The sequence below is a fragment of the Haliaeetus leucocephalus genome, unplaced genomic scaffold (assembly GCF_000737465.1).
Source record: "Haliaeetus leucocephalus isolate CR32 unplaced genomic scaffold, Haliaeetus_leucocephalus-4.0 Scaffold702, whole genome shotgun sequence".
In the NCBI taxonomy this organism is placed as follows: Eukaryota; Metazoa; Chordata; class Aves; order Accipitriformes; family Accipitridae; genus Haliaeetus; species Haliaeetus leucocephalus.
The window spans coordinates 2,210,844-2,232,637 of record NW_010973138.1 but is presented as its reverse complement, the minus strand read 5'-3'; the positions used below and the strand labels follow the sequence as shown (position 1 = coordinate 2,232,637).

The 21,794-nt window shown below is 41.6% G+C and overlaps 1 protein-coding gene across 1 annotated transcript; it reads right to left on the bottom strand.

Moving 5' to 3' along the window:
- Positions 1-1,799: 1,799 nt before the first annotated feature.
- On the bottom strand, positions 1,800-14,297 carry TMPRSS2 (transmembrane protease, serine 2). The gene is made up of 13 exons (XM_010580311.1): positions 14,283-14,297; positions 13,227-13,422; positions 12,832-12,915; positions 11,285-11,404; positions 9,799-9,928; positions 8,584-8,694; positions 7,692-7,735; positions 6,798-6,972; positions 4,928-5,103; positions 3,827-3,922; positions 2,820-2,962; positions 2,109-2,261; positions 1,800-1,916 (listed from the first exon to the last, which is right to left on the bottom strand). Exons 1-13 carry the CDS (start codon positions 14,295-14,297, stop codon positions 1,905-1,907), a joined length of 1,455 nt encoding a protein of 484 aa, XP_010578613.1. The 3' UTR covers positions 1,800-1,904.
- Positions 14,298-21,794: the final 7,497 nt, after the last annotated feature.

Below are 21,794 nucleotides of genomic sequence, written 5' to 3'. Positions count from 1 at the left end.
GCTGACTTCTGCGGCACAGCATTCACGCCAGTACAGCATACAGCTTTCATAACCCTGTTTAGCACTTCAGCTGGTTTTCCACACTTCAGCATATCGTTTTGCTACTATTGACTTGGAGTGCTGCAGGTCAGAAGCCATAAAAAAGCCTGACACCACAACAACTTAATTTCTTTCATTTCTATTTTTAAAGTACTTTAAACTTGTTGACTACTTCATGGTATCCCCCAAGGCACACTTGATACTCAGGTGCTATTGAAAACACCCTGTCTCATACCTAGAGAAGAGAGGCAGGTACACATTGCTTCAGGCAGCATGAGGTGTAATGATAAACTAGGGCGTGACACCCTCGACCCACTGCCTTTAGACTAAACTTCCTTATTTAATTCAGTTTCACAAGTCAGAGTGAGTTCATCAGATGCAGCCACTAAAGACATCCAACATTCTTGGACATCCAGCTCTCTTTCGCTGGGTTTGTTCAAGGACCTGAAATAGTGGAATTAAAATAATATCTTGGATCACTCTTTTGCATTGTTTCTCTTTTGTTTTGGGTTTGGTTTTGGTTTGTGGGGGTTTTTTTAAATCAGATTCTCAAAGCACTTCAGACACTGAATCCAGCAACTGCTTCCAAAAATATCCAAGCAAACAGATATAAACCACTACTAAGGAAAACTATTTGTAAAAAAAAAAAAAATATTTATTTGGTGCAGTGTTCACATGCAAGATAATTGCATTTCAGTACCAAAAGAGAAAACAAGACTAGTAGAGTCATTTCATTCAAGAGATTTATCCTTCTTAACAAAAGTGACTTGGTATGGCTTTTTGATCCTCTGTACTATGATTATAAATTATTTTCAAAATCCTACTTGAGGTGGCACTGATATTAATTACGTTTTGCTAAAAACGTACATGCAGATACATAAGGAGAGCGCTAAGGAATTAAAAGCCAAATTTAATAAATGAGGTAGTTCATCTGGTTACACAGAAACACAGATTTGTGTTTCTTTGTATAAAACATCCAGCCTCTGTACATGTGTCTGCAATCAGAGGTCTATCATTTGCAACACAGCCTTACTGAAAAACTTTGCGCTTTGCCTTTCACAGCAGGGAGAGTTCAAGAGCCGACCTCGATGTGCGCAGCCAGGGACCTCGCCATCGGACACTTAACTTGCCCGCTTCCTGCGGCAGCTCCGGAGCATCCCTCTCTGTAGCCTACCTCTAGAGTGATGGCATGTCTTGCCCTTTTCGGGTTCAGAGCAGCTTAAGGCAGAACAGCACTTTTAATTACTTGAGACAGTCAGACTGGTCTCACTTCAATCAATCTGACTTGGATGATGGCTGTGTCAAGATCCTGAGGATTTTTAACTACCTGAATATACAATATTTTTTTTCTGTGCCTCTACCGTAGTGCATGAAAACTTCCCTTCATATGTACCAAAAAACATTCATTTCTTTTTAAATTGCCAACCAGCAGCTCAGAGATTCAGTGTTCACATTACTTAACATTTAATTTAAAACACTACTAAACCAACTGTCTCAGCATCCTGCTACGAAAATCTTAAATTAAATTGTGATTAAAATTGTCATTATAAGCCTGTACCTGATTACCAAGTGAAAGTTACTCAACTAAAGAGAGACATTTCAGCAAGCAGTTGACAGAACAACTTTCTGCCAGGCACCACAACAAGAAGAAAGGTGCTTATTGTGATAATCCTTCACTGATTAAGGTCAGTCACTGTAGCCAGCACAGAACCGAGTGTGCAATCCTTCATGTTATTTTTAAAGAGAAAATTCAAAGAGGAAAAAAAAAAAATCATTTGCAAAGTGAATAAATATCCCAGGCACCCATGGCTTCATTTATTCTTGTTCTCAGAAACGTTGATCAGCAAGAAGGACAGACAGCATTGTCATCTGTTTGCCTGTTTAAAAAAACAAAATAAAAACCAAAGGTTCAAGTTCTGCTGACAGGCTGACAGACTATCTTATCAATTACCTGGATGCTTCTCAACAGAATAGCTTCATTAGCAGACAAGTGACATTTATTTTTTTAAATAAAATCAAGTTTCAGATTTTGGACATTTAAAATTATTAAAAACACCCAAATATTTTACCTGCATATTTTTATAAATCCAATCTGTAAACACAGTCACATTCCCATACACTCCAGGTCTATTGCGACTAGCACAGCCAGTTCCCCAGCTGGTATCTCCAACCAGCCACCACACGGAGTTTTTGTTAGTTACTAGTGGACCTCCACTGTCACCCTGCACAAAATACAAGCATATTATTAGTGACCTGGCCACCAGGAAAGACACAATCCATTTCACTTCAGGAATATAGGCTAAGTTTCAAAAAAAGCTAACCACCGTTTTAAGGCAATCACTAAACCAAAATGCGATGGCAATTACAGTATTAAATGATGACTGCTTGCAATAGGGATGAAAATTGTTTGCCCAAACCACTAAATGAGATATGCATTATTGACTCTTGTTCACAGGCATGATGCCATGATCATGAAGAGCATTCCTTCACTTTCAAGTGCCAGTTAACAAAACATCCTTGAAGCATTAAAAAGGACTGCCTCACCCTCTCTGGGTATTTAGCGAGAACTCGGGCACTGGAAGCCATTCAGAAGATGAAACAAAAGCTCTCGCTTTTGAAGGGATGCACCACAAAAGGAACTAGAAGCCCAGCCAAAATGTTACTCATCTTTTTATTTTCTTTTTGCATAGGATCTGTTTGTAATTAATGATTTTAAAAGCCTACTAGTAAGACCATAAAAATAATCAGATCATTATTAGGTGTTAATTAAGAATAATTACCTGACAGGAATCAATTCCTCCTGCTAGATATCCAGCACAGATCATTGTAGGCAAAATCATGCCATTATAGATATAGACAGAATTACACCTAGAATGTTCTATTAAGGGCACCATAGCATAATTCAAGTTATTCGAAGTTTTACCTAAAATTGAAACATACACAAAAACACACAGAGACAAAATTAGAACAAGCATCCTATTACGTTGCTATTACAAATCCCAGCAGCTAGCACTGTTCAAGATGAAATAAACTTACTAGAAACATCGGGATGGACACTTAAGATGTACAGTCCATCGCACAGAAACAACTGTGACATTAAAACTCCCTTCCAAGAGGTCAGTGAGTTACCCTGCTTTACTCTCAGTGTACTGTAAAGCAAGAGAACATGGCACCTATCTCCCTACTCCAGCCCCAAATCAACTGTGTTATCCACAGGCCTCTTAAAAGCACATGAAGTCTGCAAGAGGCAAAGAGGACCTCCCCACAGTTTCATGGTCCAGCACAAGCTGCCAGCAATTGCCCTATCCAGGGTCCAGCTTCCCCAGCACCCCCCTCCCCGCCCAGGACCTTCTCACACTGAAAGAAACCTTTCCTCCCTTTCCTTTTCACTTACAAATTTACTTGCAACGCGTTCTTCTAGCTTGAGGGGGTGGAAAGGACAGCCTCCTGCCCTTTCCCATGTCCACAGAGGACTGGCTTGGCATAGAGCTACCCTTGTTACAGGAGAGGTGGCCCTGCTAGCAGGGGCACAGAATTGTTTCCTCTGAATATTTCTGCCCCCCAGTACTGATTTGAGGCTCCTTTGCAGTCTGCTGAATGCAACACATCACAGCTTGCTTTGAGACAGAATGCCCTGTGTAAATATTAGGGACTGTAAAATGGGTGAAAAAATAGCATATCAACAAATCTGGCTCAAACTGCCCAATCAGCCCATGCAAAGGTTATTTGTAGACTGAAGAGGAGTGGTTTATGCAGAAGCCCAAAATATTCCAGAGCCACTCTTTACCTCCTTGGTACTCTGCTCCCCAGCCAGATATCCAGCACTGCTGATCAGGCTGGAACATCATTCCTGGATTAGGCAGACAGACTGGCCGTACAGTATCTACAAAACAAACACAGTAACATCTGTAATCCCAGATGTCCAGACATAATTCAAAATAAATGCATATGAAATACCTAGGTATGACCACCACTTAAATACATACACGCCATGCATTTTCTCTCAACTTTACACACTTGCAGATAAGCAACACTGTGCGATGCAGGCAGCAGCAGAAAGCTTACCAGCTGCCCTTTCCAGATGGCTACCTAATCTTCACCTCAGAATGAGGAACAAGCATAGTTAATGGTACTAGCTCATCGGGCTAACTAGAACAATTAACACCAGCTCCTCAGATCAGTAGAGGACAAAGAAAAACTTCTGACAACTAACTCGCCACATTCTCTTTGCAAAACCCTGCTGAAAATAATCACAATGCAAGCAGGATTCAATGCCTATATACAAGAAGTGTGAAACAAAAACCCAGTAAAAAGACAACCTCCCTGCTCTCAGCAGCAGAAGAGCCCCTCCAGGTTACTTCTAGTAGCTTTAAACTGATGCACTGAAATATAAAGGACCTGTACACAAAAAGCACTTCTAGTTTAAATAATGGTTTGTCCTCTGTTTTTTACTGCTTCCTTACAAACAACCTACATCTACTTTTAAGAAAGCAACTTCTTGTAACGTTTGGGTTTGGGGTTGTGGGGGGTTTTTTTCCAATTGTTATTTGATGTAACTTGGTTTAGGGTTTAGTCAGCCACTCCACCACTACATCCTGAGTCCGCACATATAGGAGTGGCAATACTTCAGCACCACACAGCATTCTCGGCTAAAAGTACATTATTGAGATGAGCCCAAACTCCCTTACCATGTACTAGATTTAAACAAATCCTACTTAGAAAATCAGAGGATGTGCCCTCTCCCTCTATCCTGTCTCTAAGGTGTCTCTACCCACATTTTGTGTTCTTCCCATAAGTACCTACAAGGATTTCTTGATAAAGTTCAGAAGTTTTAGAAGACGTGCTCATTGCCATTGGATTTTTGCCTTAAGAAGAGCAGAATACATACCAGTAAAACTCAGTGGTGTCTCTAACTTCATAAGGGCAACATCATTGTCTTTAGAATCTGTATCATAATCTGGATGGGAAATTATCTGTTGCACTCTGTACCCATTTCTTAAGAGCATCTCATCCTGATTCAGAATCCCAGCATAAACCCTCCAGCTGTACGGGTCAGAAAATCGTCTATAGAAAAAAGAAAGGTTAGAAGGTTTGCTTCTCTGGTAACGAGTCACAGATTATTACCTTCAAAAAATTATCTTCAGAAATGTTAGTCAAATGCATGCACGACCAAGAATGTGCATGCATTTGACTACCATTTCTGAAGAACAAGGTAAACAAATTGCAAGACATCTAACTTTGGGAAAGCTTCACTCTAATTTCATAAATATATCCAAAAAAATCTTTGAAATGGGTTAAGTATCACTGTCTATCCCCTTAGTCACTCAACACAGCAAATTATAGTCTGAGACTGCAACACTGAAGTCTATTGATTTCCATGGCTGAGGGATCAAGCAGTTATTTTCGAGGTCTCACATGTCAGTGGTATCACTCGCATGTACTATCCAAAGCATGCACGAGCAGCAGAAGCCAGAATTAGTAAAAACATGATCTAGTGAAGGAATTTCACTGTCTTGAAAATGCCAGGGGTTTTCTTGTTTGGTTTTGGGGTTTGGTGGGGTTTTTTTAAATGTTAAGCATTCTCATTAGGATGTAATTTAAGTAGTTTCTTGCACTTCAGCACAGTTTCCAAATGCTCAGTAGAAAACTTCCCACAAGTGTTAAAACTCCCTCCATGAGAACTGCCAAGGCAGTAGTGCTTGTAAGTCATCCCCCCTCCAAAACAAAACAAAAAAAACCACCCGAAGACAAAACCACAAAAAAAAACCAAAAAAAAAACCCCCAAAAAAACAAACAAAAAAAAACAAACCACAAACCACCCACACGACTGAAAACCAGTTTTGTGCCAGCTACAGCTTGGTTGCCATTCCTAAAGCTTTTGCATACTACCGAGCTGAAATCAGAAAACAAAGGAGGGATAAGATCATCACATAAAAATAAACACTTGCATTCCTTTCTCAAGGTTAAGGACAAATCTATTTTTCCTTGGCTTAGCCTCAAAATGTGGTGCAGCCAACTAACCATTAAAATGTTTTTGCTTAGTGGGTTTTCCCTCCAACAAAAGCAGACACCTTTTAAACATATTCTGCCACTGTACACAACGTACCACAACACTCTCAACTCTCCTTTATAGGTTAAAAATGTACAAAGCACCAGCTATTTTTCTTGTTGATGCCTATATAAAGCGCTCCTTGGATAGGTATAAATCTACATTTAATAATGACTTGGGCTTTACTAACCCGTGGCATGAAGATACGAGGAAATAAATGGTACAGGCATCTTCAAATTGATCATATCTACAGTTGTGTGATATTTGAGCACTTGGGTTTGGGTTTTTTTTTCTTTTTTTCCTTTTCTTTGTTTTTCCTCACAGTGTAATTCAACATCTTCATGAAAACATTGCACTGTTGGGCATTATGTTTGGTGCCTTGAGTTTACCTCTGGAGTTGTGTAGGTATCTGTGCCCAGCACCACCATTCAATTTAATCTCCACCTTTAACAAGTAAAATAAGATTTTCTTCCTGTAGAAGGCAGACAGATGATCTGCAGCCAGTCTCCTCCAGAACAAATTTTCCCTTAACACTTGAAAACCATACTGCTACATAAACAAAATACTGCACATAACATGTGCATTCAAGGCAGGGGGAGGAATGGTATTTAATTCAGTTTTAAAGCAGACAGTTGGGAGACTTAAGTAAATTTGTGCGTTTCAGCCTGAAGCAAGAAAAATTGCCACTCGAGAGGTGAACAAGACTCACCCTTCCACGCAGTGTGCCGCCGTCACTATCCACTGGCGGGTGATGATGGAGCCCCCGCAGATGTGGGTGCCTTGCACGTGGAGGCTGACCTGCCACGGCCACTGCCCCAGCACCGCCCCGCTGCCACCCACGATTCTGTTCATAATGTTCACGCTTTTAGTGGACATGCCGCACTCTAAGGAGTCAGTTACACACACACAGGCATTAGTTAAAGAGGGAGCTGGTCTGGAAGATGGCTTCTGCAGCTCAGGCTTCATGAGCAGAGGGGAGCGCAGACCACGTCTGACCTCTGCACTGCTGCCGTTCGATACACCGCAGCTCCGGCCCCTGCCCTGGACACCGAGACCCCAAGCGTCCCATAGCCTAGATCCCATTCCCATTGCAAACGTCAAGATGAGTATTTGGTAGCTGCTGCCCTCGGTACACCACAAACCATAAACTGGTGGTTCATGACACCTTTGACTATGGTATTCAAGCATCTCTGGCGAGCCGGACAGACACACATCTTTGGGCCATGGAACAAAACAGACAACAGCCAGGAGTCGCTTCATGGCCATCAAGAACACCCTGCCCACCCAATGGCCGTGTGTTTGAGAGCAGATGAACCACAAACATCCCACCACGGCTGCCAGGCGAGGGCTGCAGAGCTTCACCGCAGGCAAGTCATTTAAAGGAACTGGTGGCAGCAAAGACAAAAGCAACTGGGGATCCAACAACCTCCTTGTCTCCTCTCCCACCCTGCTCCTTAAACTGCACTGTTTGAAACTTGGGAACCGGAGTTAAATCATCTGCCCATCAAACAAGGGCAATTATTTCTGCAGATTCAAAAGGATTTCCTGGCCAGAGCATTTCAAAGCATGAACAAGCAGAAGTTTGAGAAACAAAGTCACTTACCTATGCAGCGCAGAGAAACCACATTTCCTGATGCACAGGAATCACTGCAATAGAAATAAAAAAAAACAGACGGGATTTTAGGCACACAGTGAAGCAAGTGGTAGGCAAAGTTCACCTTCCATCTGCTTCCTACCCTTTCCAGCTTTGTGCCCTGCCTTCACCCTCATCTTCCTGCTGAGGGTTCCCTCCTTTCTTCAATCTCTCCAGCTACCCTACCAGCAACCACCTGGCCTGTGCCATTTCTTGCATTCACCAAAACTGCCATGTGGAAGACTGCACTTGCCAGTACAAAAGGTTTGTAAGCCTATTGAGGAGCAGGATGAAGAACAGCATGAGAAAATGTTAGGCTGATTTATGAAGTAGTTGTAGAAGAACCTAAAAAAGGGAGCCATGGGAACTTAGCAGGCACAGCAGTCTACAGGTTTAGAAACTAGACACTTCAGAGTTGTTTAATGAGAATAAAAAAATGATACTTTCCACAGTGAAAGACGTATTTTGCATGCTGTGTGTTCATGTGACTGAAAAAAAAAAAAAAGCTGTACCAGCTGCTGTGAATGTGTTACAGCTGGTAGCTATTGTCACCATAGAGAAACTTCTCCTGATGGTCAAAGACCCTTAGAAAAGTATCTTTGACATGGCAACCTTCTAGACAGCACGGAGAGAACGGGGTGGGACATCGCTTTTAAAAGAGCAGAGGAAGGATGGAAAAATGACAGCTGTGTTTTTAAATAGAAGGGAGAGCAGTTGCTGCAACCAGGCTAAAAAAAAAGTCTCTTCCTCTCTAACAATCCCCATTGAAAGATGTGTTGCATTACATTACAGGCAGAAGGTACACCTCTTACAACAGTGAGGAAGACCCCTGATAAAAGGAATAAAGTTTGTATAAAGATACCTGCTATACAGCTTTTTGTACAAGTCTGTATTCCCAGCACTTGTGTTCACCTTCATGTAGCTTTTAAAGCTGACTTCAGCTGCTACTCCTCGACTATAGTAATACGTATCTCTGCAAAACAGAAAGTCCATTATGAAACCCAGTAGTTTCAGTTTTCAAACAAGTAACAATAAACTGTGCCAAGCTAGAGCTTCTGACATGAACAACACTAAAAACATAATTTTTTTTTTAATTTTTTTTTTAATTAAACTCAGAACCCTGGTGGTATAGTACAGTGCCAGAGACACAGATTCTTTAAACATTTGTCAAGTTCCATTTCCCATCAGTTACTAGATTAAAATAATATTTTTATCTAATATGCATGCACAGTAGGAATCTTCAGCCTCATGAAACAGGGCAAGATGAAGAGATGCCTTTGCTGGTACATTTACACAGCATAGCAAAGTTCAGGTCCAATAAGTCATGACAGCCATTTTTCTGTGGGGCAACAAGAGGGGTAGCAAGTGCTGCTGTTCTGCCAGGCTTTCTACCTGAGGACCAGCTCTGTGTAGTTGCTGCTGGGCTGTCTTACTGGAGTTGGAACTACTAGGGTCATTACTGGTTCAGAGACCTGAATCCAGAACACCACGATATAGCATGGGCACACAGAAGTTCTGCCTGCCTGAGCAATAAATTCACTCCATTACTCCACGCACAACAGAAGACAGTATTTGCCAACTGTATCAAAGAGAGGCAACATCAAGTATTTCAACCGCAGAAGAATTTAAGCTACGGCATTACGTGGAGAGAACGTGAGCAGCACTCAGGGCCACAAATGTTTATTGCAATCTTCCACATGAGCTGGAGTTACTTGTGTCCTCAGAAGACCAAGGCTTGCCGTATAATACTGGTGATGACAGATTAAGTCAGACTGGATGTTATTGAGCAATTAAGATGATCTGAAGCGAGCTCTGGAACATGGTTTTCAGTGAATGTATTGGATACAAGTGACCCCACTGAGTAAATACCGCAGGCGTGCCAGACCCTGTTACTTGTTGGAGCAACATTTCGTTTTTATTCTCTAACAGCTACCACCCTTAAAATCAAACCCACCTGGGTTCACAAGAACTAGATTGCCAACTGCTTTTTGTTTCAGGTATGCATTCTCAAAAACAGCAAGAGGGAAATTTTAACCTTTCTGTGTATGTGCAAGTGTATGACGAAGGTTAGACTTACACACTGTAGCCCATGTCTTTACACGCAATCTTCCCATAATCATCATTCCAGTCATCTTGACAAACAGGATACCAGGATTTGCTGACAGGTGAATAAACTTCCAGGATAAAGTTTGGTCCAAAAAGTCTAACTGCCAGAAAAGGAAGAAGGGGAAAAGAAAAAAGAAACCAAGAACACCACACGCTATATTACTGCTCTTTCTCTACTTAAAAGTATTGTTACCGATAATATTTGTCTGTATGTGTAAACTGGTGTTAATTTAATGCTGCCTTCTACTCAAATTCTGAGTAAATATCAAGTAGACAGGAATATCACAATGTCTTAATTCTTTTGCGTAAGGCAATTTAAAGGAGCTACCAGTTTAAAAATGCAAGTACACAAGATAGCATTCATCTTTTCAGCTTTTATGCTCAATATTCTCTTTAACATTCTACCACTGAGAAAGATTGCAATAGCCAATCTTTTCTTATCTTTTATCTATACAAACATATATTTCTTAATATATCATATATTGTGTATAAAGAAAATATCATCTATTGTAATACATTTTATTTTATATCTTAATACACCAAATTTCCTCAGAGAAGCCCTTGTAGAGCAAGAGTGTAACAAGGAGCAATAAGCGCTGACATTCCATGCCCCATTATGTATTTATTTGTACAGGAATTTAATATAAAATAGTTCAAACAAAAGAATAGATTGAACAAGCTTCTCTAAAAACCCATTATACAACCAAATGGAGAGGAACAGCTTTAGGGCATATGCCAGTACATGCTAACCCTGCATGAGGCATGTGCAGAATAAAAGTTCCCAGAGAGAGAATAAGAGCACAGATTTCCCAGGGTGGCACTGGCACAACACAGGTGTTAGAAAGCAGATCCCATGCCTTTAGAATGGACAAATCAGTGATGTTTCCACCTTCAGCTCTGCACTACAGCTTCCCTTGGCAACTTTTCAACTGGAAACGCTGATCAGACCAGGCTTTCTCACGCAAAGGAGTTATGAAGTAGTTGAAGCATTATTGGGAGAACAAGGAATGCAAAATATGTGGAAAAAGACAAGCCTGACTGAAGACCACCAAATTTATGTTATCACCTGAAGTTCTACTAAGAAGTCAATGACGACTGTTCATTCCAGAGACAATGTTACATTCAGTTTTGCACAAAGCCTGTTCAAATTAAAAGGTAATATTTTAAAAATTGATTCAAAGTTAAGCCAGCTCAAACCCCGGAGTCAGTCATTTTGTTTCAGCTTTCCAATCAGACTGAAAACAAACTGACTATCAAGGTACAGGCTTCAAAGCGCTCAAACATCCTAAACCATTTTAGAGATGTAACTCTACATATAGCTAGAGTTTTATGGTAGCCTTTAGAGATAGAGGCTAAAGCGGCTCTATTTTAACTTAGGCAAGCTTTGGACAAGGCAATCGGCTCAAAAAACTCCTGCAGTTGGCTGAAGGTCCCCCCACTTCACTGCCGGCACTCACCACACCGGGTTTCATCCTCCCCGTTGGGGCAGTGGCCCACTCCATCACACCACTGCGAGGGCGGCATGCACACTCCTGAAGTTCCACACTCTATCAAGGAGCCGAGACAACGATTCTCTACTGCGGGGAGAGAGCAACACAGGCATTAAGTTCTGAACATCAGCTTAGCTACTGCCAACTCTCATCTTAAGGAGTATTCCACTTTGATAGAGCAAAACATCAGAAAGAGCTCTTAAACTCAAAGATGGGAGGAGACCTACCCTGACACAACAGATGTATTGCTCTGTCCTTTACATCACTTGTCAGATTAAGTCACTGATGCAGCTGATTGGATTTTGTCCACTGCCTCCCCCAATAAGTAAGCACCATTAAGTTGTCTAAAAGGAGTCAGCTTTACACTGACAAAGCATAAGACTTATAAACACAAAAGGAGGAAGAAAGCAATTACTCCAATTACATTATTTTGCTTTCGCTGCCATTTAAAACAAGATTACATTCACCCTGTGTAAATCAAAGTGAGTAAAAAAAAAAAAAAACAACCTTAAGAACACAAAGTGTCATCCTAATAGTTTTAAATGAACCCCTTTCTCTCTCCCTTCCATTTCTTGCACAGAACAGAAAGCAGAGGCTCCTAAAACCACAGCAAATTGTTTTTTAGTTTCCTCTCAAAAGTGGCTTTAATTGAAAGGGAAATTAAGATAGCACAAGGCAAACCTCACCTAAGCCAAACAGAATTGCTCTAGCCCAGCTTCAGAGCTCAGTCACCCCGGTTGGGGATGACTTCCAAGGCAAACATATCATCTGTGGTATGGCTTACAGTGGTGAGACACAGGCTGGACTCACACAACATTAACACAATTTCAAAGCAAAAGCCTCACAGAAACAAATAAATGGATGTGAATTACTTCTGCTCCAAGAGAGATCCCATTTTACCAAAATAAAACATATCTTGACCATTCACACTCTTGCAGTTAAGGTATACAAATTTACTTCAATCTCCATCCTTCACTTGAAATTAAGTATAGTTCAAATCTGGAACAGGGTTCCATTTCAGAGAGGATGCACAGCAGTGACTTCCCAAATGAAATGCACCACAGAACGTGTTGGCCATCCACAGTCAGGTGCCAGCTATCCATCAGTGCAAAAGCCCTTGCAGGAGGTCAAACTACTCTTTACTAACAGCTATGGTGCTGTGCAGTTGTCCTGCACCAGCTTTTGCCAGATGGATTGGAGCTTTCTAGAGAATAAGCCACTGCAGAAGAGTCAAAAAGCTGATGACATCACTTACATCAAAAACGTATTTACTTGATGAAGGGAAAGGAAAGTGACAGCAGCACTGTTCATTAAAAAGAAAAGTAAAAAAAATAAAAACACAAACAAAACTGAGCCATTAGGAAGCAATATTAGTTCATCTCTCGGGAGACAAACAACAAAGACTTTCCTGTCCTCAATTCAGCATAAAATGGAAGATAAGAAGGTATATTTCTAACTTTAAAAGTTTAATATTACCTTTTATTTCAGAATTAAAAAAAAAAAAAAATTCTTACCAAAATACCAGACGAAGAAAGCAGCAATTGCACAACAAATGACAAGTAAAATGGATAATATAATGACTATGGTTTTCTTTATACCTGAAATGAAAGCAAGGAGAAAAAGAGAAATTAGGTTCACAGATAAGGTAATTTCCAGGCACCAACACTATCTACTTCCTTGACATTAAAACCAGACATTTTTTGCCAGACAGACTTTCCTCCATTCCACCACCCTTCCTCCAAATTGCCCAGGTTCCTGTCCAGTTACACTGGCATCCCAGCCAGCTATTACTTCTTCATCCATGGGGAGGTGGCTCCTTCAATACAGGAGTTGGAAGATCCCTTTTATTTGTTGTCTTACTTTGGAAGACCTTAAGTCTAAAATTGGAAGAAATCCCTACAAAACTTACTTGATCCACATGTTGTCCTGGATGAACGTGCTACTGGCCTCGTTGACTGATGGGTAGCAACCCTTGGGACATAGCTTGGCACTGACGGAGCATTTGTTGAGAAGTACTGTGGATACGGGTTAGCACCTCCTGGCTGCCTAGCAGAATAGACGTTTTCTGACTGAAAGCCATGATTTTCATAGTATGGCGGTGGACCCTAAATAATAAAGTTGAGGGGATGGAAATAGGAGAACATGAAAAACAAGAGGCAAGACTGCAATTAGGACAAAATAAGTTTCAGATGTCATTTACATTCAGAACCCTACTAAGTAATTCTGCCAATGCAGAAATGCATCATGCATGCATACACATGCTAGTGACTCCAATTTACACAGAGAAAGAGACTTACAGTACATGCCTAATACCTTGCACTTTGAATAATAAAAATAACAGAGTGAGGCTGGAAGGACTATGAAGAGATCAGTTTCTTGATCCAAAGTAACTCAGCCTAAGAAGGATTATTGAGCCCAACCCTCCAGCTGGCCACACAAACCATTGCACTGGAACATCTGACAGGGTAGAAATTAGCAGCAAGGATGGTTTTAGGCAGTACCATCATCGAAAGAAATGCTGACAAGTAACAGCCTTTGTGCGTGCAGCTGTCCAGGTCTCGGATAAACGCTTACTGCCCCATTTTGTTCTATGATAACACCAGGTATACCTAAGCTATTTCTGAAACACCCTGGCCTACAACAGGTTGTGGAATATTTATCCTGGAAGAGCTTTAAAAACTAGTTAGAAGCCATTCCATTCTATCCCTCCAAAATAAGCTTTAAAAGCATAAATATCTCCCAGGAGTATCTGAGCACTTGAAATGCTAGTTAAGTCAAGCCTCTTACACCTGCCTCACAGTATGTTTTTCCCTTTTTGCAGAAAAGAAAACACAACAAATACTCCACATTTTAAAACACTTGTTAACCAGGACATCATTCAATAGGCTGTTACTTGTAAAGAAATAAAAACCTCATAAAAAAAAAAAAATCAGAGAGGAATATTTTGAATATTTTGTTTACTTACTACGGTAGAGGTCATCTTTCCTTTGTCAGCAGTACAAAAACAATACAAGTGTTTGGAAGTAAAGCATGAACCTATATTAAAACAAAAACAAAATGAAACAGAAAACAATCACAACCAGAAGCTTTGTCCACCTTTCTTGTCAGTTTTTTCCTTTGGAAAAACGCCAATCTGGGGGAAAAAAAAATACGGAAGTATTTCAAGAGAGAATACAAATTAAGGTGCAGCATGAAATCGGATCTCAATAGCCTCTCAATACAACCTTAAGGATTATACAGTGGCAACTATTCATTAACACGAGCGCCACACAAACCGAGAAGATTAAGTTAGTGCTCACTCTCGCTGACAGAATGGGAGTTAAAGAATATCCTGGCAACAACCCACATGGTGTCAGTACCAAGTTCAGGTCCTCCTGCCTCTCTCAACGCTTACTCATGTATCGCTCTGAGGTTTATGACACAGAAACGAGAACATGAACAAAGCATCAGGAAACACAAATTCAACTAACTCATTTGATAACGCCACAGCTAGCAGCCCCACAAGTCACATCTTTTTCACTCTTCCGCGTTGCAAACAGTTTTCTTGGTTGTGTGTTGTAGCCACCACACCAAAACCAGGGAGAGAAGCATGGCAAGGAAACACTATGCCACACCAATACCAAAGTTTCTCAAATAGAGTAAAAGAGAGGAGCTACGTACAATGTTTCAAGCATATAGCAGTTTATTTTAAAGTTAAACATTAACTTTAAGTAAAACTACGGATTAGCAAAGACACATACAAAATGTTTGCTGCCGCAGTTCCAGAATAGGCAGTTATACGCCTCCACAAGCAATCATTTTAATAAATAATTTAATGTATTGAGTCCTCTCATAATGCTACTCTACATGAAAAAATGCCTAGCAAGTGCCTCAGTCATGCACTGAGAAATACCTTTCTCCAGAACAACTTGCAGAGCAGTACCCCAACACACAGGCACACCCCATGACCCCTGTCGAAAGCCACAACTATAAAGAGCAGTTGCATTAAGACACAGCATAATTCAGCCTGAAGTATGAGGTTATGTTTTAGAACCTGTACCAAGGTGTCATCCCACCCAAAACTGAACTGCAAATGTCTTTGAAGCAGATTTCAACAGCAGCTGGGCACCTCGAGCATGCCAATACTTCCTGACAGTTTAGGAAGGCTGATTCTGGTATTTGCTTATTAGCGCTAGCGAAAAAAAGTAAATAATGCACTGTTGAACCCTTATTTGCATGGCAGACAGCTGAAAAACAAGTCTTACTCCTACTTACAGTAAGTCCATCAGATTGGTGACTAAGGCTTCACAACTTCTGCCTTATGTCGCATCCATTCTTACCCAGCTCTTCACAGCAGAGTCGGGAAGTGTAGCTCTGCCCAGACTTAAAGGACAAGTAACAAGTCACAGGAAGATACTTTTGTTCCTCGTTCTCTGAAAAGTAGGGGGGAAAAAGGATTAGGAAGTTTAGTGATAGCAGACAGAAGAATACTAGGTGGTGATTCTGAGGTAAGCCAACAGGTACTGTGACCAAAGAAAAACCCAAATATTTTTTACATTACCATTTGAAAGGCTTTGCAAATTGGAAGATGACAGTCTTCCTCACTCTTGTGGGGGTTTGGTTGGTTGGTTGGTTTTGCCTTTTTTTTTTTTTTAAGGAACTGAGAAAAAAAAAATCTCTGTTCTTAACTGGCTTTCAACCATCACTCCCAATTTAGTCTTTGTTAATCTATTTCCCATCCAGATTCTGATTAATAACAATTTTCTGTTATCACACCACCAAACACAGGGAAGTCATAGGTACATACAGATTTCCATGGTATTGCACATACACATTCACCAGTGTATTAAAAACAGATTAAACCAGAACCACCGGGCTCCCATTAGTTTGCAAACATTTAAGGCAAAAACTTATGTGTAGCATCCAATAATGATACAATCTACTTTTCTTAAATAAGCATCACTGACACACTTCAAAATGTTTTACAAATACATCAAGGGTACTGCAACAACTTCACAGATAAGGAAGCTGGGTCACGGAGAAACAAGTGACCTGTCAAACACTCTGCGTCCCAACAGTTATAGAGCTAGAAGATACTGGTCCGGCTTATCTCACTCCAATACTTTGGCCCCTAACTCACCTCACACATCAGACAGGTTTAAATAGATCCCACTTAAAAGTAGAGTAGGTGCAGAAGAGTTTAGTGGGAATGCACAACTATCCTTCCCTCCCATTGCCAGTCATTCCTCCTGATGCCTGCCGAGCTATAATGGCACTTTACTGGGTACATCTGGAGAAACAAACCTCAAGAGTCCTTTAAAGTGAGCTGGTTGAGTTAAAGGGTACAGAGATCCCCAGGCAAGGAAACAGGGATGGAGCTCACCCCCACAGCAGGCTTGAACGTGTAAGAGACAGGGCCCAGGGAGCCACAGCCTTGCAGGTCAGCTTGCTAACAGCTTCTAGCTTTGGAAAAAGTATACCCAAATAATGAAAGGACCCATCACTCATATGCAGTCAAGCCCTTGAATTTCAAAACCTTCAGCGTACTCCAGTATGGATGGAGCAGAACCAGCTTTTGGACCTCCAGCAACACAGAAGATCCAAGATCGAGTGTGCTTCTGTTTCACAACTCTGAAAGCAAAGAAATAATGCTACTGTTTCTAATGACAGGCAATAATAAGAGTAGAAAATGCATAGCCATCACCGACATAGCATACCGATCAATACAGTGAAATGTACTGCCTCACAGCTTGCAACTATTACTTGAAATACCTTAGCTGCTTCTTACATATGCCTTAGGAGTGTTATAATTAAAGTTCTGTCGCGAGTCATTAAGATTTAAAAAATACATCATTTTTTCCAATAAAAGTTGTCAGAATAAAAAAATTGAAAATATTAGATTAATTCAAAACAAATTTAATCCAATAGCTTTTTTAGTTTTTCTACAGATTTCTGCAAATCAATTCTTTATATTTAAGCAAAAGTTGCAGTGGAGTTGGTCTGTACTTCATTTGATAACATAGTACTTAACTGAATATAGACTTCCTAGACTATCTTCCTAGTCCTCCAAAGGCTTGTCCTCCTCCCTACCGCAGTGACAGCCACGCTCTCCCTGGACAGGAAAAGCACCAAGCATGGAGTCGTGCTGCTCAGCTGAAAGTGGTCCTCACCGCCCCATCCTCCTAAGCCCCTCACCTCCCTACTGTTGGGCAAAGATGAGCCTCCGCTTTTGCCTCCTTACAGCAGCAGGTCATGACTCCTTTATACTGCGTGTGTCCTTTGCTAGTCAGGAGGTAACATCCCACAAAGGCAACAGAAAGAATGAAAGGCAAAGAAACCCTAAAGATTGAACCACAATTTTGTTAACGAAACCAGACTTGCTGGCTTTTACCCTAGTTCTCCATGAAAGAAATAATAATGGTACTTCCTTAGTACACACCATGTTGTAATTGCTAATTAAGAGCAGTACCATGCTTTGGAGGCATAGAGTTCCACAAGTACCACTAGCTATATTACTTTCCACAAGCTTTTATATAGAGATCACTGCATGTTGTTTCCATGTCTAGACGCCTAAGTCAATAGGATGCAATAATTACCTTCAGATATACTAATATAACACTGTGAATTCAACTTGGCCAACGAAGCCAGAGTTATATAGGCAACAGTATGCTTCCTGCATTTACGTATTACTTCAATACATGTTTTGTGCTATTTCCTGAAATAGAAACATCATTAACTGTTTGCTAAGCTCTATGACAGGTATTAACAACTGAAAAAACAATAGCAACAAAAAACCCAAAGTAGTTCTTCACAGTTAGACCTATGTAAAAGCAACTGCACGCAAACAAGGAAGAAGGGAGAGGACAGAAGAGTTAAAAGCCAAATGCATGAAGTCAAGTTCAGCTTCTAAAAGGAGGAAGCATAAAAGCATCCAAACACTCTACATGAACACTAACACAGTGACACATGGAAAACATTACCAGTTCCCTTTATCCAGATAAAGAAATACAGTACATGCAAATGAACAAACTGCCAAAACTCATTAAGATAGCCAAGGAGTAATTCCAGTGCAAAGCTCAATCTTAAAAAAGGGCAAGGCAACATATTATGGCTTTTGTTGATGATGCTAGAAAGGAAGTATGCTTTCATTTTTTTTTATTCCCAACTGTTTTATGACCACCTAGAAGTTTCAGTAGAGTAACCTTAAACACAATATAAGCATGATACGAAGGTGGGGAGGAAAGGGAGGAGGGGCAATAAAAAACATAAGAAGAGAGAAAACAAGCAAAGAGGTGATTCCAGATTCATTTGCATGATCCTTTCACACAGTGGGAGACTCCTGCTTCTGCTATCTGGACAAGAGAAGAGAAACATGGTAAAGATTCCTGTTTAACAGGCAGCACTAAAAAATTATCATGACTTGCAAATGAAGTATAGAAAGGTTAAAAAAAAAAATCCAGTTATGTATGAAAAAGGAAAGGAACTAAATAAGAATTTTCATCTCATTTCATTAAGATTGCCTTGATACTTCTTCAGGAAGTAGTACTAAATATTTTTATTGTGACAATTAAAAAAAGTGAATGCAATTTACTCCACAGGGTAAAATTTATCCTCTCGAAGAGCTCAAAGACAAATTGACAAGCAAATGAATGTCTCAAAAGTCATCAGTATCAGGTTCTTCCAATGTCCTGGCCTTTCAGCTAACCTTCTCAATAGAGGTAAGCTCTACTCGGTGTGCCTATGCAGCAACATTACACATCTTGCAGAGAACTATACGAAACTATGTAAATATTTATATGAAATGTTGCCGCAACAAATAGTACCTCGACATTCTTAGATCTCCTAAGAAATAGCTTTGAAGCTATTCTAGATTAGCTCCTAAAATATCATTAAACTGTAGAACTATTTATCAACTGGTGTCAAAAACCAGTACCTCTTGATAAGCACTACCAGCAGCTCAAATAAAGTCCACAACAGTATTCCCAAGGCCAGCAAACTAAGATTTATACTACTTCCACATGCAAAAAAAAAGGCATTCAAAAGCTCTGAGCATAGCAGTCTCATTTTAAACAGTTATAGGATGCTGTATTCATACTACGAATAATCACCTTATTTGTCTTCTCTGAAAACAGTTGTTACCATGAAACTCAGCCTGTCACACGTACATCACATGCCTTTGTTAGAACGGTGGGGTGGGAAAGGAGGCTGAAAAGCTGTGGCCTAGCTGAGTGGATGACGAGTGGCAGAAGACCCTACAAAAAAAATCTATTTCTGAAACAGAAAGGACCAAGAGCCCAGAAGAACCAGATTTATTGGTGTGGTAGAAGATGGACTTATTGGCCAGGCAACAACTGCAGAGGCAGCCATTGCCCACAGCACCCACCAACTCATGTGCACAGATCCCAGCATTGCTAGAGGAGGCAGCCACCCTGGCATTTGGATGCTTTCTTCCCCTACACTACATTCCCAGTTCCGCCTCTGCCCTTCTCCTTCCATGGCAGAAGCAAATAACCTCACCTTCTGGCAGTAAAATCCAAGTCTGTCTACAGCACTGAAAGTCTCCGGGAAGGAAAAAAAGCTCTCAAGAATACTTGTTTACCATATTCGAGTTGCAAATGAATATTGTATGAATACAGTACCAGAAGGTACCCACTCCACAGAAAAAATAAAGCCTAGCAATGTTAACAAATTAGACTTATTTAGGTATTTGTCCAGGTCAGCTGTTTTCCACCTGTGAACTACAGATCCTGAGGAGCCGTAAACCACTTCCAAGGGGTCTATGGCAGATAAGAAAGAAAAGCAAGCCTGCTGGCGGAAGGTTTGAATTCATTCCACAGGTAGGCTCGTATTGCCAGAGACAGGTTTAGGGATCCACCCATGCATCAAAGACATAGGAGAAGTACTGATGTAGTAGCACAGACACAGCTGAGCTACCGTCACGGTACTGGAACTACTCAGTGTGGACTGACCCTTGCCTGACACGGGAGGAAGAGCCTGTATCACCAGGAACAGCAACTCCAAGAGAAATATTTTGACCAGCATCCTAGAATACTGTTTCGCTTTGGTTTTCCGTCAACATCCAGTAACATAGTTTCAACTTATTTCCATTTTCAGGCTAGACTACCATGATAGATTTGCCCTAGGTTGCCATTCCTATGTCCCGGTATAATTTTTAACAGTTTAAGAACCAAAGGAAAAAGGAAAAAAAGTTAAGTCCTACTTTGACATCAAATACTATCTTAGTCCACCTTCGGCTTTACATTTACGTTGATACCCGTAGGCAACAGCCCCAACTGCAATCATTTCCTCGTTTCATTGATCTGTGCCACAGGCAACGTCCACCTCTTCCCCTGCCTAACGCTGCCTTAGTTGATGCAAATCATCTTTCATAGGTGAAGCTGCTTCCTTTGGCTCTTTCTAAAGCACTAAAGGCAGTAGTGTCACTTTACACAGGGCAAACAGGGATACTTAGGACAAAGGCAACAATGTGAGAATGGTCCCTTAAATTCACTGACACCCACCCACCCAGAAACCCGAGGTGAAATTCAAGGTCCAAGGGAAGCTGTGATCATCAGTAAAGCCACCTGAGGGGAGGTGCAGAGTGGGGTGGATTTCAGCATTCAAAGCTTTGGCCCAGAAGTTTCAATGATATGGCTCCTGTGGGAAGGCACTCTTATCAACAAAGTCACTCTTCCAAAATTACTTGCGACAACTTTAACCAGAAATCAGCGCTTTTGCAAGAAGCCAAGGCAGTGGCGACATTAAAACACAACAAAGAGGCCCCAGAACTAGATGCTATTCTAGTTTATTCTCCATATGAGCGACTACTTGCTCCGTGACCTTGGAAAAAGCTGCCCGATCCCTCAGCCTCTCGTCTCCCTTCACCACAACGGCAAGAAACGGACAACCTCGAGAAGGACGAGGTGGGACAGCGTTGGCGTGCGTCCAGCACGCTGCGCCCTGCCTCCCGTACCTCGCCGGATCGCGTTATTCACTTTTCACAACACCCGTCCCGCTCTCCGTGCTCGTTCAGCTCCCGTCCGTGCCCGACCCACCGCCCCGCGGGGAAGCGCAACTTTTTCCCACTGCACCTACCAGCAGAGAAACCGGCTGCGGAAAAGGGGGCAACCGGGTGAAGGGGAGGGAAACACGGCTGGAAGGGCCGAGCTTACGTCCGGGGGCCCTGCCCCCGCGGGACGGGGGATTTTCAGGTGTCTCCGGGCTCCCTCCGCGCCCCCCCCGAAGCAAAGCCAAAGTTCCTTAATTAAAAGCCAATAACCGCAGGCGCAACTCGAGGCAGCCGAGACGGTGTGTGTGTGTGTCCCCGGGGCGACGGCACCCTCCGGCCCTCGGGAGCCGCCCGGCCCTGAGGTGGCTCCGCTCTGCCTCGGAGGAGAGCCCGTGAGGGGAGAAGGGGCCGAGCCGGGCGGCGGGGAACGCCGCGCTCACCTGGGGCTGCCCCCGCCGGAGCGGAGCGGAACGGAGCCGGGACGGGACG

Excerpts from the sequence above, each read along its gene's own strand:
- TMPRSS2 (XM_010580311.1), bottom strand. Across the intron at positions 12,916-13,226 it reads CAGGACAACATGTGGATCAA|GTATAAAGAAAACCATAGTC; the intron begins GTAAGTTTTGTA and ends CTTTCATTTCAG. Across the intron at positions 7,736-8,583 it reads TACAAAAAGCTGTATAGCAG|TGATTCCTGTGCATCAGGAA; the intron begins GTATCTTTATAC and ends TTTCTATTGCAG.